General features: G+C 39.3%; 1 protein-coding gene across 2 annotated transcripts; it reads right to left on the bottom strand.

Moving 5' to 3' along the window:
• Positions 1–816: 816 nt before the first annotated feature.
• On the bottom strand, positions 817–6,635 carry trim35-28 (tripartite motif containing 35-28). 2 transcript variants are annotated; one of them, XM_083899735.1, is made up of 7 exons: positions 6,021–6,635; positions 5,429–5,524; positions 5,002–5,232; positions 4,887–4,909; positions 3,327–3,445; positions 1,536–1,870; positions 817–1,142 (listed from the first exon to the last, which is right to left on the bottom strand). In XM_083899735.1, the coding sequence occupies exons 1-7, from the start codon at positions 6,426–6,428 to the stop codon at positions 1,002–1,004; spliced, it is 1,353 nt and encodes a 450-aa protein (XP_083755861.1). In that variant the 5' UTR covers positions 6,429–6,635; the 3' UTR covers positions 817–1,001. The 2 variants fall into 2 exon arrangements, with proteins under 2 accessions (XP_083755861.1, XP_083755860.1); XM_083899734.1 differs by having other exon boundaries at positions 1,006–1,870.
• Positions 6,636–15,678: the final 9,043 nt, after the last annotated feature.

Raw genomic sequence — 15,678 nt, 5'->3', positions numbered from 1 at the left:
CAATAGAAGATGCGCTGCACATTGATGCCCTGTATGACCGGGTGGGAATGGCAAAACTGTAGCTTCAAGTTGTCATCAAGACTAGAAAAGTGCTATATAGTCACCTTTAAAGCATTTCTCTTTGGATTTAAAGGTCACGTCAGGTCACATCAACTTATATAGTTCAACATCTCAAACACAGTTTGTTACAAAGGACCCAATTCATCCCCCCACACATGAATACGTCATCAGTAAAAGATATTTGGTTGTCATATTAGGAATTTCACAAATTATCCCTTTTGAGGCTCAACACTAGCTAAATATGCTCCTTGTCAGGCAACACCTGGCTAATAATATGACTGTATTAGACATATCACATAACCTAACCTTCATTATTTGACTGAGGGCCACATCAAGACATAAAAGATAACATAACAACTAGTGTTATTTGGCTTAGGGGCCCCATTAAAATATCTGGATAGAAGCACAGCGGCTTGGGCCTCAGGGACTCCTTAGCCCTTGGGTCCTTGGGCCAGTTTACTAATCCATCCTGGAGGAGGAAAGAATCTAAAAAACATAACTGTACAATGTAAAAGATAGGAATTACAAACTCATAGAAGAGAGTTAATTAGTCATGATCACAATAGTGTAGGTGGCAGTGAAATTAACATTTTCCAATCATACATAACAGGTGTGGCTTGCCTTTTTATGTGGGACTTATAAACACACAACACATATCTTTCATATTTAATGAAGTGTACAGAAACAGTATGTTAAGTTTTGTGATTAAAAGCAGTTCAAATTGCAGCAGCACTTGCTGTCACTTGATAATCACGCCTCCTTAAGTGCTCACTCACCCCTCCTTTCCCTCCCCACTCGCTGATCACTCCCTGCCCACTTATTGATTTGAAGATTTTCAAAATCAGACATTGATCAGGGGTTTAGTTAGTCTTTTATTATTTCCTTTAAAAGTATGTTTTATGAAGTTTTGGTGAATACATAAGTGACTCAATTGTAGTACTTTATACGTCATGTTTAAAATCTGGTATACAAGACAGTGGCACTGTCTTAAAGAGAGGAGGCAGAGCTGAGATTTCCGTTGGGAGTGACCAGGATGGATGGTTTGGCAGAAGAGGGATAGTGATTATATTGGAGAAAGGATGCTGAAGAAAGAGGAGAAAAAGAGTGAGAAGTGGCTTTTGTGAAGGAGGACATGAGGACAGTTGGTGCAACAGAAGAGGACAAGAGCTGCTATGTTTATCCTGTTTTTAAAAGGCTTATTAGTTAAAAGGGATATTCCTATTTTCACAACAGACTTAAGTCCACAACCCATCACTCCACTATGTGATGGCCCATCATGATGTGTGCACAGCCATTTTTCCTGGCACCAGAATCATAGGTTCGCTACAGAGCCCGGGGCCAAAAATGGGAAATATCTTCTCACTAAATTTGTGTGTAAAACTTATCAGATATTTTTCATTTTCCCCATCCCAAAACGACACTTCTCCCTTATCTACGTTTAACCTGATGCGGATCCTTTTGGGACGTGACTGCACCTGTAGCTCTGTACGCTCGGGTGTTAAGGCGTAGTACATCCCTTTGCTGAGGCATATGGACCACACACCACGGGTCGTAGACACCGTGAACTTCTTTTTGCGAGCCAGGGACTCTTTACACACTCCCACAATCCACTTCGTGCTGTCACCAACAGCAACGTCCCATTTGTGTTTTCCGGAGGTGTAACCTTCAGCGCCCAGGACAAAGACACAGGGATCAAAGCGCTCTGGGATGTCAGGGCTGGTCAGCCGCTCTAAGCTCTCCTTCATACTGGTCAGGTCATCACTCAGGGAGAGCCATGGACAGGCTGTGCTCGGGTCCAGCACCACTGGATCTGCTCACAAAGCATCAGACACAACAATGTCACATTACACACTTCAATAGTGAGCATCTTATATACAGTGGGGCAAAAAAGTATTTGGTCAGCCACCGATTGTGCAAGTTCTCCCACTTAAAATGATGACAGAGGTCTGTAATTTTCATCATAGGTACTCTTCAAATGTGAGAGACAGAATGTGAAAAAAAATCCTGGAAATCACATTGTAGGATTTTTAAATAATTTATTTGTAAATTATGGTGGAAAATAAGTATTTGGTCAATAACAAAAGTTCAACTCAATGCTTTGTAATATAACCTTTGTTGGGAATGACAGAGGTCAAACGTTTGATGTAGGTGGCTGACTAAATACTGTTTTGCCCCACTGTATGTACACCTAGCAATGAACAGTGCACTCCCTCTGCTGAGAAGTCAAAAAGACACACACTCAATGAAAACATGGCTGGCATGAAGAACAGACACTTAACAAAAGGCTCATCTTGTAAAATCTAAGCCAGCTTAAATGTACTAAATCTAAATAATATGCTTGCAACCTTTTCTTACCATTAGGCAGCATTTCATTGATTAATTACAGCATTTACCTGTATTTAACTCTAAAGATAATCATTTTTAGTTCACACGGACACAAGACCTGCTCCTCCACTGCTGCATAATTTGGCAAGTTTGTGTACACAATGTTGCTAAGTTATATCTTTAACAAAGGAAATCAAACACCAAACAAACAACACATTTCATTAGTCATCTTACTGTTGCAAGCCGGTGCCATGCCAATTGCTAGTTTTGTCTATGGATTTTAATTTGGGACGGTGAGTGGTTTACATCCAGAAAAGGCTGTTTTGCAACCAGATAAAGCAGAAAAGTCTTCTAAAAGATGGCAGAGATTTTACTAAGAAAATTTAATCCTAATGTCACCCTTGGCAGCCATGTTTTCTCTGCCTGCCATTTCCTGCTGCTTCTCAGTGTTTGCAGCTGTATGTAAATCACTTATTTTATTTAAGAACCTCATGATGACCCCACTCAAAAAACCTGAACTATTAGTTTTAAATCAAATTTTCAATGTATATTTCCCTCAAGAATATGCTAATTACCCAGTGCTATTTTAATGGGCACTATTAATGAAGTCAATATGAAATACTAGGACTGGGGGTCACATATAGCATACATGTAACAAAGACACATATACAGTGCTGTGGAAAAAGTAATTGCCCCGTGCCTTGTGGTCTATTTTGGTTTGTTTAGAACTATGCATATGTGAAAGCTAACCATACCCACGTCTGTTTGCTACATTGTAACGTTTTTTCTGACTTGTGTGGACCAAAGCAATTACTTTTTCACTTTTTGTTTGATAATTTGAAACATGTCAGTGTGACAAATCAAATAAGAAATCATGAAGGGGGCAAGTACTTTTTCCATAGTCCCACAAACACCCAACCCCCTGTGAGAAATTAACTCACAGTATTTGACATGGGATTGTATATCCTTCCAGACTTTGAAGCTCAAAGAACCAACATGGCTAGCCATGTTCAAAAGGGAGTCTTCAGGGAGTCTAGGGTCTTCCTGAATCCACTGAGCTCTAGAGTGGAAATGGCAATAAGTCAGAAGTTAACAGAATTGTTTGTTGTACATCAAAGAAAAGCAGTTCTTTATGAAAACATTATGCAAGGTCAGCAAAAAGGAATTTAACATATCAGACTAGATATGCACATCTGTCTGGCGCAACTGACCAACGGGCCACTTGACAGGATTCAAACTTCCCTCTTCAGTGTGTGCATTCTTTGGTGGTGTTTGGATAAAAAAAATGATATCTAGATATTGGTAGAACTATGACATATGAATAAGCCAGCCGGACCTTGAGGCATTCAACTGCTACTGCCTGGGAAGATGGTCAAACCTCATGCTGAGTTCAATTTACATCAGAAGTCGAAAACTGGGAGTGACGACAGCCCCTAGTTCACCACATTCCAGTTGAGAAGCTGGAAATGCAAACGTATCTAAATACAATGCTCAGGCTAATCAGCTATGCTAACTAACCTGTTGCCACTTTCTGCCCTGATCCTAACCCAATCTTCCAAACCAAATTCACAGTGGACTAATGTGGACTTAAATCAAATTGACCATCATTGAAAAGAGGCCGCAAATCTGATTCCTCCATAAGGACTTTGGCTAAGGTGGGAGGATTTAGGTTGGGCACCAGTGTGTACAGCACCGAGTTTGAGGTTGAAATGCGACAGATACTTTATATCGTTAAAAGTGCAACTTCCACCCCCTCAAAAACAGGCACATACTGAACAGGTACTGCACAATCATTTTCTAAATACTACTTAAAGCACACATAGAGTGGTCCTGTTGCACATATATGTTAGTTATGGAGGTCTACTTACATACATTAACTTGTTTTTATGGTCAAAAACCTCCTAGTTGCTGTAAACGAACCGATAGAAATCCCTCTTTTCTAATGCTAACGTCTTCCAACCCTCTTGTGATTGGCTAATACCCGGAAGTGACATAATCAGCACACCCGCTCTCAGAAGCGCAGCTCCCCCCTCTGGAACGGTGGATGCACTACTACTCATTATCAAAAAAATTGTTTTAACAATGTTTAAAAATAGTTTCGTCACAACTTCCTGCCGCAGTCCCTTTTATGACTTTGACCCAGAGTCAGAAGACACTGTCGCTCGTGAAACACCTCCACACCGGACATTATTCTTCTTCTGCGGTACAATGTACGCAACCGGGTTTTTCAGAGATCTCGCTGAGTCCGAGATTACAATAAAACACAGCGTTCTCAGCAATGGCTGAACTGTTTGTTTCGAAACTTCAGGGCTTCGAAAAAAATGGTAATGACCGAGATGAACACTAAAAAACAGCGTTAATTGGAACTTCTGGTCTATGTCCGCTTTAAATACTACTGTATAAGTGGAAATAAATAATTTGCATATTAATAATTAGACTTTTATACTGCACACATACTGTATATGGGATTTCAACAGCTACTGTGTCATACAGTTACTTACTTGTTTTTTAAATGCTTGAAATTCTGAAACAAAAAAGTGATATTGATTAGTAAAAAAAATGCACACATTCAGAGACAAAATCCTATTACTGGGGAGACAAGCCTTCTTCCATTACCAGCAGGAGGGGTAGATCCTCATTGCCCAGCTCCTTCTTCACAGTGTCAATGAGCTCATTCAGAGCCACAATGTGTGCCTTTGTTCTGGCATTCAGCTTCTCAATGTCAGCGATCTTCTGCTCTCCCTCAGTAGCCACAGCTTTCAAACGCAGAAATTCTTCTTTGTTGAGCAATTCGTGGAGCCTCTGAAACTCCGCCTTAATATGTTTCTCTGCTTGCTGAGCTTGATGCTGTGTTAAATGAGATCACCAAGGCAAACATCAGCATGTGTTTTGATAATCATTCAGAACCCCTCAATGGGGCTGCAGAAGTTTCACACTGCAGCTTTAACAAAAAGTTGCATGTGGTGAACTCTTGTCTGACGGAAGTGAGGAGACAAAGATAAATGTAACATTCAGACCATAAAACGCCATCAGTTTACGTTACCTTGATGTATTCCACTGTGCTGCTGAGTTTATGTGTCATTTTCTTGTATGATTCCCTTTTCTTTTGAAGAATTTCAACTTTGTCAGTGAGCTCCTTCTGCAGGGTGAAAGAGCAGAGCATTAGGTCACCAAAAGTGGTTTGTTAGACGGGAGGTAGCCTGAATATTGCATACTAACTTGTACTCCAATTAACAATTTTCAAAATCATTAAATGTCAATCGATGTTTCCCAAACCTTGAAATTATATTCTCAAATCTCCTGTTTCGTACACAAACAAAACTATTCAGTTTTAATGATGTCTTTGTTATACGGGAGCAAGGGAAAGGAAAGCTGTAATCTTTGTCTACTGGCACTATGCAACTTCTGGTTTTCGGTCCATGTCACGAAAAGAACAGCAACATTGAAAAGAACAGCAACATCGAAAATAATCTTTAGTTCTAAACAATTTAAAGTGGTAGATCTCATTTGTGGGAAAGCAATATCACACATTTTTTGATATTGCCGACACTGATGTTATTGTACTGCTGTTATTATTATTATTATATTAGTTCTTAAAGTCTATGGGCCTCAGTATGTCTCTGATGACCATTTACCTGACAGAGCGACGTTGCCGTCCTCAGTGGCCACAGCGTGTGTGTTTGGTGCTGAATGACACAGTCCACGCACACCGGCTCCTCGTCCTTCTCACAGAACAGCTCCAGCGGCTTCATGTGGATCCTGCAGGTGTCCGGTCCCGGACGCTCGTAGCCCCGCAGCCAGTCTCTGTGTCTGCGGTACACCTCGCTGGCGTTGCTGAGCGCTCGGTTGGGGACGGCGACTCCTTCCATGAACTCCGTCCGGCACACGGGACACCTCCTGTGGCGCTGTGAGGTCTTCTGTAGACAGTCCCTGCAGAAGCTGTGGCTGCAGGGCAGCAGGTATGGGTCCTCAAAGAACTGCTGACACACAGGACAGCTGAGCTCCTGCTGCAGAGGCTCCTGTGACATGTCCTCGTCCTCCATGTTGTCTGTGTCTCAGCCGAGGCTGCGCGGGGCCTACTCACTGTTTTTTACTTTCGTTTGCCAACACGTTTACGAATACACAGAGACACGTTTCTGAGCGATAAGTCGAGGTTTCGCTGGTATTCTTACGCTAACGAAAGTGAAGAAACAGTTCCAGGTGAAGCGTAAAAACTGTCAGAGTGCACTGTCTCAGCAACAATAGCACAACAACTTTATCCTCCCTTTCCGGGTTTTGATGACTGGCAGTAAACTCAGCCAGGGATTATATTACACAACAGCGCCCTCTAGTGGCACTCGTTGCACAAATCTCCATCCATTAGTATCCAGCAGAAGCAAACAGCGAGCTCACGACACGCCTCCTATATATAGATAGAGCCTCCCCTTTGGCGCCTTTCATTCCTTTTTCCCCCTCCTTTTTTTCTTAACAGTAACAAACATAAAACATTTTTGACTGATGATGTACAAATAGCATCAGATGCAAAAGTGCATAAACAAATAAAAATACAAACATAAAATACTGTGCACGCTATGTGTTTGTATCTGTCTATTTTTATGACTTACCTATTTTTATATCATTTATTGCTGCCATTTTATACAGTTTGTGTCCATATTTTTGTATTTCATGTTTTCAATATTTAATATGTGCCTTGCCTCTGAGAGTGTACCAACTGGATTTTGTTGTAGAAGCACAATGATAATAAAACTTCCTTATGTCCTCACTGTCAATAAAAAAAAAAAAAAAACAGAAATATATCAACTCAGCTTTCTAGAACATCAAATTCAGATCCTTTAATGAGTTTTAAAGACTTCATTTAATTGGAATTAATTTCTAAAGAAGACAAATTATGAGACATTTTTTTATTCTACATTTTCTGTATAAAAAAATCTGGCCAAACACAAAACAAGATAAACAGAGTTCAGTACCTTTGTTGTTCCGTTTATATACTAAATTTAATAGATGCAAATAGGCAACAGCAATCCAAATACAACAAAATTGTTGTCCCCACCACCCCCTGCCCCCTCTTCAGGGAATCAAGGTTTCCAGGTTTTTTATTTATTTATTTATTTTATTTTATTTTTTTAAGAAGAACCGATTCCTCTTGAAACTGAAACACAGATCTACGAGGTAACTACACTCTTGCCACTACATGAACATGAGCAGGATTTGAAGTCTACAAATGAAATGTGAAATTGTTTTGTTTTGTTTTGTCATCCAGTTCAGGATTAAAATTTATCATTTGTAGGTTCGCTTTAAATGTCTGCTATGTAGTGTAAAGAAACACACAATAAAACATCCAACTTCATAACTGTATTTTGCAAAACACACACACACACACTTGAGTTCATATTCAAGTGGTCAAGGGTTACATAATTAACAGGGAGTGTCTGTGTTTACCAATAGAGAAGGATGCTAGCAAGCAAATACTACTACTACAGTCAACTCAAACCTAATCAAATATGTTAGGGAGTTTTAATCAGAAAGCCAAACTGACCAAGTCTTCTCAACAAAACCAGAAAAGACACACACACACACACAAATGTAGTTAGTTATGTGTGCACTTTGTATGCACATATCTGCATATAATGTGTGGTCTGCACTGAAGTCATGTCAGTTTGTTTTCCTGCTGGTCACTGATAAGGCAAGTTGAGCCTTTTTCACTCCTGTTATCAGTGACTTACTACTGTTGCTCAGTTTATATAAATAGGACTGATGTCTTGAGAAGCTCAGGTCTCTCATTCTGAGGTGTCAAATTTATGCTGTATTATCGCTTTAATCACTATGTTGTGTTCTCAAATCTACTTTCATTCATAGTTTATATTAAAGGTCCCATAGTATACCCTATTAACCCAAGTTAAACTAGGTCCTGGTGCCCTAATGAACATGTCTGTGTTAACCTTAAGATTTCAGGTGAGCCATGAAAGGTCATTACATTTAAATAAATACGTTTTTAATCTTCTGTTTTTAAATTGCTGTAAAATATGTTAGATAGATACATGTATCCAGTTTCAGCGAGTCAACATACAGGCCTAATATTTCAGTATTGTTCTTAATGTAATTTGTAAATTGTTGATGGATAATTACACATTTTGAGAGTGAGCACTTTGTTGTGAAGCTAAACCTTTCAAATGTTACATGCTGCATGCACTTGTACTTGTAAACGGAGCATCGACAGAACATAATCAACAGGGCTCAGGTCATATTCCTCCAAGAACCTGTTCATTCAGAATTCAGCTTGAGGCACAGATGCATGCTCTGCTCTTAGTCAAACATTGGTCCCAGCAGGCATGTGAGGAAAAACTCTCCAAATGGCTCACCTCACCTGTTTGCTTTTATCTTGCTATTAGCCCTTTTCAACTAGAAATTAAGCTTGGTTTGCTGACTCACTGACTGCCCCAAACTAAAGTTCATGGGGACACAGGAACTGCTGGTCTACAGATACCTTTTTGGGTCGGTTTATGGCACTCGAGCAAAAGTGAATGAAGGATTTCAAATAAACTGAAGTTTGTAACCTGCACACCAAAGTGTGTGGCAGCAGTGGATCAAAGAACTCCTGTTTGCTGTGATGTAAAATTGCTGATGTTGTCTGGACTTTGGTGCAGGGAGTGAGTGAGTGGTTTACAAAGTAACACATGAACGGAATACATCCAGCAGATGGAGCTACTGTGCCAAAATGAGAGCTCATCTTCGTGATGCCAGGTGCCTGTTTCCTGTTCCTATGAACTGCATTCAAATTCTGCACAACTCTAATGTAAACTATCACAGTTATGCAGATGACATGCAGATATATTAAGCACTGTCCCCAGATAAATACAGTCATTATGTCACTGTTTAGAGCAAGCAACAAATTAGATTAACCAACATTTCCTTCAATTATATCAGAGATATCTGAGATCCGGAGATAATTGTTTTTGGAAATAAAGTGAAGAGGCTTGCTGTCAGTAAACATTTTGAGTCACTCTCTCTTAAAACTAGGGACCAAGTCTGAAACCTTGGCGTGGTGATAGACTCAGATTTATGTCTCAAACAGACCAGGAGACGTTGATTCATGCGTTCATCTCTTCTGACTGGACTTTACTCCAGCTTTAAAGTCTTTACACTGGCTTCCAGTGAGCTTTAGAAGAGATTTAAAAGTTCTTTAGCCAGCTTTAGCAATTGTACCTGGATATTGTAGACACTGTTACTTATATTCCTGCAAAAATAGCCTATTGTGGCCATTGCACCTTAATGTTGTTTATATTGTTACCTCTAATTCTGTAAGAGCCAATTGCGTCTGTTATACCTGAATGTTGGTGGTTTTGTTACTTACTTGTTTTGCACAAAACTAGCAGCCATTTCAATAAATAACTGCTAAATAATTAATAACATTTGTATCGTTTACTGTACCGAAACGATGGCCCTCCTTTTAGTTGAATGGCCCTGTTTTACTGTTGTACAGCCATCTACAAACACATTTCATGGTAAATGGGTGCATTAATATTTTTATTTTATCTATGCTATAGACCCCAGTACTTATAGCATAATGTTAAATTAAATTAAATTAAATTAAATTAAATTAAATTAAATTAAATTAAATTAAATTAAATTAAATTAAATTAAATTAAATTAAATTAAATTAAAGTGGATGCATGTGTGAAAGAAATGCCATATATAACTAAATGTGCCCATTACTGTGTTTTGGTGAACCTTGTAAGCTGGGCTGCTAAAATTTGAAGGATAAAAACATAGTTCTTTAACACCTACAGCAGCAAATGACACACAGGAAATCCTGAATGCTGTGGGTTTTGTCTTTTTTTGCGAGAGAGCGTTTTGGTGGTTCAGAATCAACAGAGGATGTTTTGTGATCTTTATGTGGGTGCTGTAAAACCTGAAGAGAAATCCCAACTTAATGGGTAAATGTTTTCAATGAATTGAAATGTAGACCTGAGCAAATAATGTACAGAACATTAGGCAATTAAAAATGTATTTCTTTTATTCATGTGTCTTTTTTCAAGTGTATATTTTTTTTACTGTTAATAACAATTCTGTCATATTTGCTTCACAGTAAAGTGTTGTGGATAAGGGAAAGACTAATGTAGTCTGATAAGGTAAATAAATAAAGTCAGTAGGTGTTGAAACGTGATAGCAATTTGTTACTGCTTCAATCTCTTGTCATAAAATGGGCTTTTTGTACGGTAGGCCGACGGGCAAACGCACTGCAAACCCCAAAACACCAGCCAATAAGAAAACACCGGCAAACAAGAAAACACCCGCAAATAACAAAACGCCAGCAAGTAACAAAACACCAGCAATAAGAAAACACCAGCAAATGAGAAAACACCGGCAAACAAGAAAACACCAGCAAATAAGAAAACACCAGCAAATAAGAAAACACCGGCAAGTAACAAAACACCAGCAAGTAAAAAGACACCGGCAAATAACAAAACACCGGCAAATAACAAAACACCGGCAAGTAAGAAAAACGCCAGCAAGTAACAAAACGGCAGCAAATAAGAAAACACCGGCAAATAAGAAAACACCAGCAAGTAACAAAACGGATGTGCTCCGGGTCTGTGGGGGCGCTGTCGTGCAGCCAACCTGTTGACTCGCAGTGTTGGAGTAGCATCCAGCTGCAGCCCCGGAGACCAACACCCTGGCGTGACAACAACACCCTGGCGTGATAATAGTGGTTTAATGTACGGGATCTTTTTTCTAAAAACTTTATATACACACTGAAACGACGGGAGTGGTTTGACGGAAGTGATTTTTATCTTAAACAAGAACGAAGGAAGAATATAAAAGTACGTTAGCCTGTCCATATATTGAGCGCCACAGCGGGGACAACGACCACCACCTAACCGCCTCCCTGGAACCCCAGAGCGGATACAACAAGCACCACATACACACACCCCCTGGAGCTCCGCTGTTATACTTTTTTCACCGTGTTACACATTTTTCACACTATTAACTAATAAAACCTTGTCAGATATCAATGTTTCTTCCCTTTACTACTACTCACTGTTATTACGTACATTAAACCACTATTATCACGACAGGGTGTTGGTCTCCGGGGCTGCAGCTGGATGCTACTCCAACATTGCGACTCAACAGGTTGGTTGAAGACCTGCACGACAGCGCCCCCACAGACCCGGAGCACTTCCGTTTTGTTACTTGCCGGTGTTTTGTTACTTGCTGGTGTTTTCTTACTTGCTGGTGTTTTCTTACTTGCCGGTGTTTTGTTATTTGCTGGCGTTTTGTTACTTGCTGGTTTTTGTTATTTGCCGGTGTTTTCTTGTTTGCCGGTGTTTTGGGGTTTGCAGTGCGTTTGCCCCTGTCGGCCACCGTATTTTTGCACCAAGTCGAGGAATATATCATTATCCCTAACCTTAACCATAGCAAATTCATTCCTAAGTAACCTAACTACAATTCAGATCGTAGCCCTAAACTTAAGCCTCATTTGAACCAGGTTTCTGTCTCCACAGGACAGTGTTTATGTCAAAACACTGTTATTTATTCACTGAATCTGTTTCCATTGCACTGCAGCATTTACCTTTCATCAATGTGCAAACTTTTCCACCATGTCCAAGTATAAAAGCAGTTATGTGACATTTCAAGTGTTTTTCTAATCTTGTGTGTTTGCCTGTTGTGAGCAAATATGCACAATGAAAATTCTAAAGACAAGCTGATGAAAAAACACCTGTAGTCAGTGCAGCACATCCCGGGAACCAGATTTGTAAATTTTTCACTCCCGCCCCAAATGATCGACTGCTGCCTCCATCAGTAAGTTCAAATGTGTAACTGTGTAACTCTGGGCTTAGAAACTTTTATTGTGGATTAACCTCAATGATGTAAATTTACCAAGCGATGCAGCAGTAGAATGGCAAATTTTCTCTGTGGACGTTGGTGTGCAGGTTACAGTCTTCAGTTTCCAGTAAAAAAACATATTCTTCAGATATCATAGACTTAAACAGATTTTATTTTCTATTATGTGAGCCTATCATGAAGTGGCCAAAATCTTTTGTTGTTATGAAAATTGTTCATGTTAATACCTTGAAGAATGTAAAAGGAATTGAAAGTAAAATCAAGTCATTTTCATCTTTTTACCAAGTTGCTTTATTTAACATTTCTCACTTGCCTACAAGTCAATAATAGCACAATGGCAACGCTCTGACAAACCTCTGCTGGAGTTTTCATTGATTTTTTGCATCCACATTTGAACCTGACTGTATTAAACACACAGCATACTCAAGAACATAAAAACAAATGAAAACAATACACTTGAATCGAACACTATCATTAACTTCAGAAAATTGAAATAGACCGGCGAGGTGGGGCCGTAGGTTGGCACCATTCCGGGTTGGACCTGCTGCGTCTTCTTCCATTGATTGTCCATGGATGTCCAACTAAATCTGACCATGGAGTTACATTTTTTTTTTTTTAGAAGAAGAATTAACGGGTACTTGGTTACACGGTTATGGATAGAAATGTATTGGAGTAAAGAGTACAACATTTGCCTCTCAAATGTACTTGAGTAAAGTCATGAGTACTCCTCAAAAATGATACTCGAGTAAAGTACAGAGCCCTCAAAAATGTACTTAAGTTAGTTAAATATATATCTACAGATGCACCTAGACACATCATCAGTGATGGAACCTGGGGTCATTGGGTGTTTCGAGTCTTTCAACATCATACACCCTCACCCAGGCGACCCAGCCGAGATTGATCAAGTCCCGACTTGTGTCTAGGTAGCATGTACCCACGGATCACCCCTCTTGATCCACAGCCATCTCGAGGCCTTCTCAGCTGCCTCTGTTGTTGACTTGATGGCCTTTCTCTGGCGTGTCCCTGTGATACCAAGAAGGCTGTATGCTTTGCACAGAGATTGCTCTGCGAAGCCTCTACAGCCCACCTCGATTGGCACACACCGGGCATGTCACCCCCCTGCGGCACTCCTCCACTAATTTGGCGTACTTGGCATGCTTCCTTTCATTTGCCTCTTCCATTCGCTCCTCCAAGGGGACTGTCAGCTCTAGAAGAACCTACTGTTTTGCTACATCTGAGAACAGAACGATGTCTGGTCGGAGAGACTTGTTCTGAGTGATGCTGGGGGAGATGGCTTCTGCTATTGCCTTCAGCACCTGGTTGTGGTGCCAAGTGTAGCGTCCTTCTCCCAGGGCTTACTCAAGTAAATGTACTCAGTTACTGTCCGGCTCTGGGGAAAACAATGGTTGCTATGTAAACTTTACAATGTGACAACCATGATTTCTGAATCAAAACAAAACAAGCACATAGATGTGTGTTTCTTCTTTCATTTCCCCAAGTGATATATAGCCATGGTTTCACAAATTTGCTTTTAAGCAAAATCTAAATTTAGGGGAAAACTCATACTCTTAACACACAGCACCTTTTAAATCTCATCTCCTTCTTCTTATTTCAATTATTATTGCATAACGATTGTGGCTGGCTGGAAAAAAAGGAGATGTGTATGAAAGAGCTGCTTTGTAGCTGACTAAAATGTGAAGATTCTTGTGGTTAAAGTGAAACCAACTGCATCTGGCTTTATGAACATATACCTTGTCTGAAAATCACTCAATGCAGGACCAATTCTTCTGAAAACAAATTAAAAATCAAAAGGTCAGACATGATCAATGTTTCTGTTCTGTGTAAATCATAAGTCAGTATAGTTTCGCACTATATCATGATGGAAAAACTGAACAAAGTCTGCAAAACACAAGCGGGGAAAGAAAAAAAAAGGTGTTATTCTCCACACTCAAGATGAGACTGTGAGGCAGGTGTTTTGTTTGCATAACGGTGTTCCTGTACATGTGCAAACACATGAGCAGTGCTCAGAAAAAAAGGTGAGGTTTCAGAGAAGACGACTGCAATCATGAAAATGATTTAACAAGAGATTTTACACTGATATACAGTATCTATATAGCATCACGTGGGGCAATAGTTTAGATTAGATTAGAATCAAACTGATTAAGCGGCAGGAGAAGGTTCATTCACAAGTTCTGCCTCCAATTTGTCTTTCATTCTGGTTAGACTTTCCTCTCTCAGTCAGTCATATAGTCTCCACTGTTTTCTTGTTCAGGCAAATGGAAAAATGCAATTATTGTTACTTTTATTATATTATATGTTAATAATAACAATAATAATACAAATAATAAACTAACCATATCCCAGCCATGTGAGGGCCACATTCAGTGTATTCCTAGTGCCTGTCCTAACCCTACCCAAATGTGAAAGTAGTGTCAGGAAGGGTAAATATATCTCCAAGTCTTTCTTTGCTTTTGATCTGAATTGCCATGGCGACCGTGAGGAATTTCATCAGTCTGCATGGGCAAGATAGAACACACGTAGTCCTCATCTCCATTCAACTTCAACTGGTGAAAAGGTCACATAAAAATAGCAGAGGAAAATTTTATATAAAATGTTTTCATAATCAGAATGATATCATGATTTTTATATATATATATATATATATATATATATATATATATATATATATATATATATACATAATATAATTTAATTTCAATTTTCTAAAACAGGTAATCCTGGTCTTCTTTTTAAGTCCACATTGTTTAAATGTACACTGGCTTGTACTTTAGTTGCTCATCAGGCTCTAACACTCAACAACTACTATGTGCACTTTTGCATGTCCAGTGTAACTATGGTGATAACAGTTATTAAAATGATATCTGCAGATGGCATCTCTCTTTTTTTGACAATAGCACTTTTCTTTAAGTGTGAGGAACCTGTATTTCTGTTCTACTGGATCAGAAACATACATGAATAAATGTATGAGTTCAAAGAAATGACACTCATCAGTTTTCTCAGAAAGTGAAACCAAATTAAGGAAATTATTATTTAAGTTTAAAATAGTACTGATCTAAGGTCGTGGTTAACCAAACCCAAAAGTGCTTGTAACATTGAAGTTCTGTTCATTTAGTGGCTTGATAAAGTTATTTCCGCAGACAGACTGGCACAGAGATCACAACTGTTTAAGTGGCCAGTTCTTCGGTGTATATTTACATAAAAAGAACATGACTTTTTTTTTTTCAAAGAATAGAAATTGCTGCAATACTTAAAGCAATAGTTATCATCAAACACTTTGCATGGTTATGTGGTACTTCAATATGTCACTGAAATCACTTGGTGGGGGGCGCGGCTTGTGTTGACCGAGGCATTGACATTGTTACTGGAACCACAGAATCCTAGTATAGAATCAAGTGTAGTCCTATGAACCTGCTCTCTGAAGACAATATA

Source organism: Microchirus variegatus, assembly GCF_963457635.1.
Source record: "Microchirus variegatus genome assembly, chromosome: 1".
In the NCBI taxonomy this organism is placed as follows: domain Eukaryota; kingdom Metazoa; phylum Chordata; class Actinopteri; order Pleuronectiformes; family Soleidae; genus Microchirus; species Microchirus variegatus.
This window is presented reverse-complemented; position numbering and strand designations above follow the sequence as displayed.

What these genes read in the sequence shown, in the direction of transcription:
- trim35-28 (XM_083899734.1), bottom strand. Translation starts at nt 6,428, where the DNA reads ATGGAGGACGAGGACATGTCACAGGAGCCTCTGCAGCAGGAGCTCAGC. An exon ending in GCACAGTGGAATACATCAAG is followed by an intron (nt 5,233 to 5,428) that starts GTAACGTAAACT and finishes CATTTAACACAG; the next exon opens with CATCAAGCTCAGCAAGCAGA. An exon ending in ACAATCCCATGTCAAATACT is followed by an intron (nt 1,871 to 3,326) that starts GTGAGTTAATTT and finishes CTTTGTGAGCAG; the next exon opens with ATCCAGTGGTGCTGGACCCG.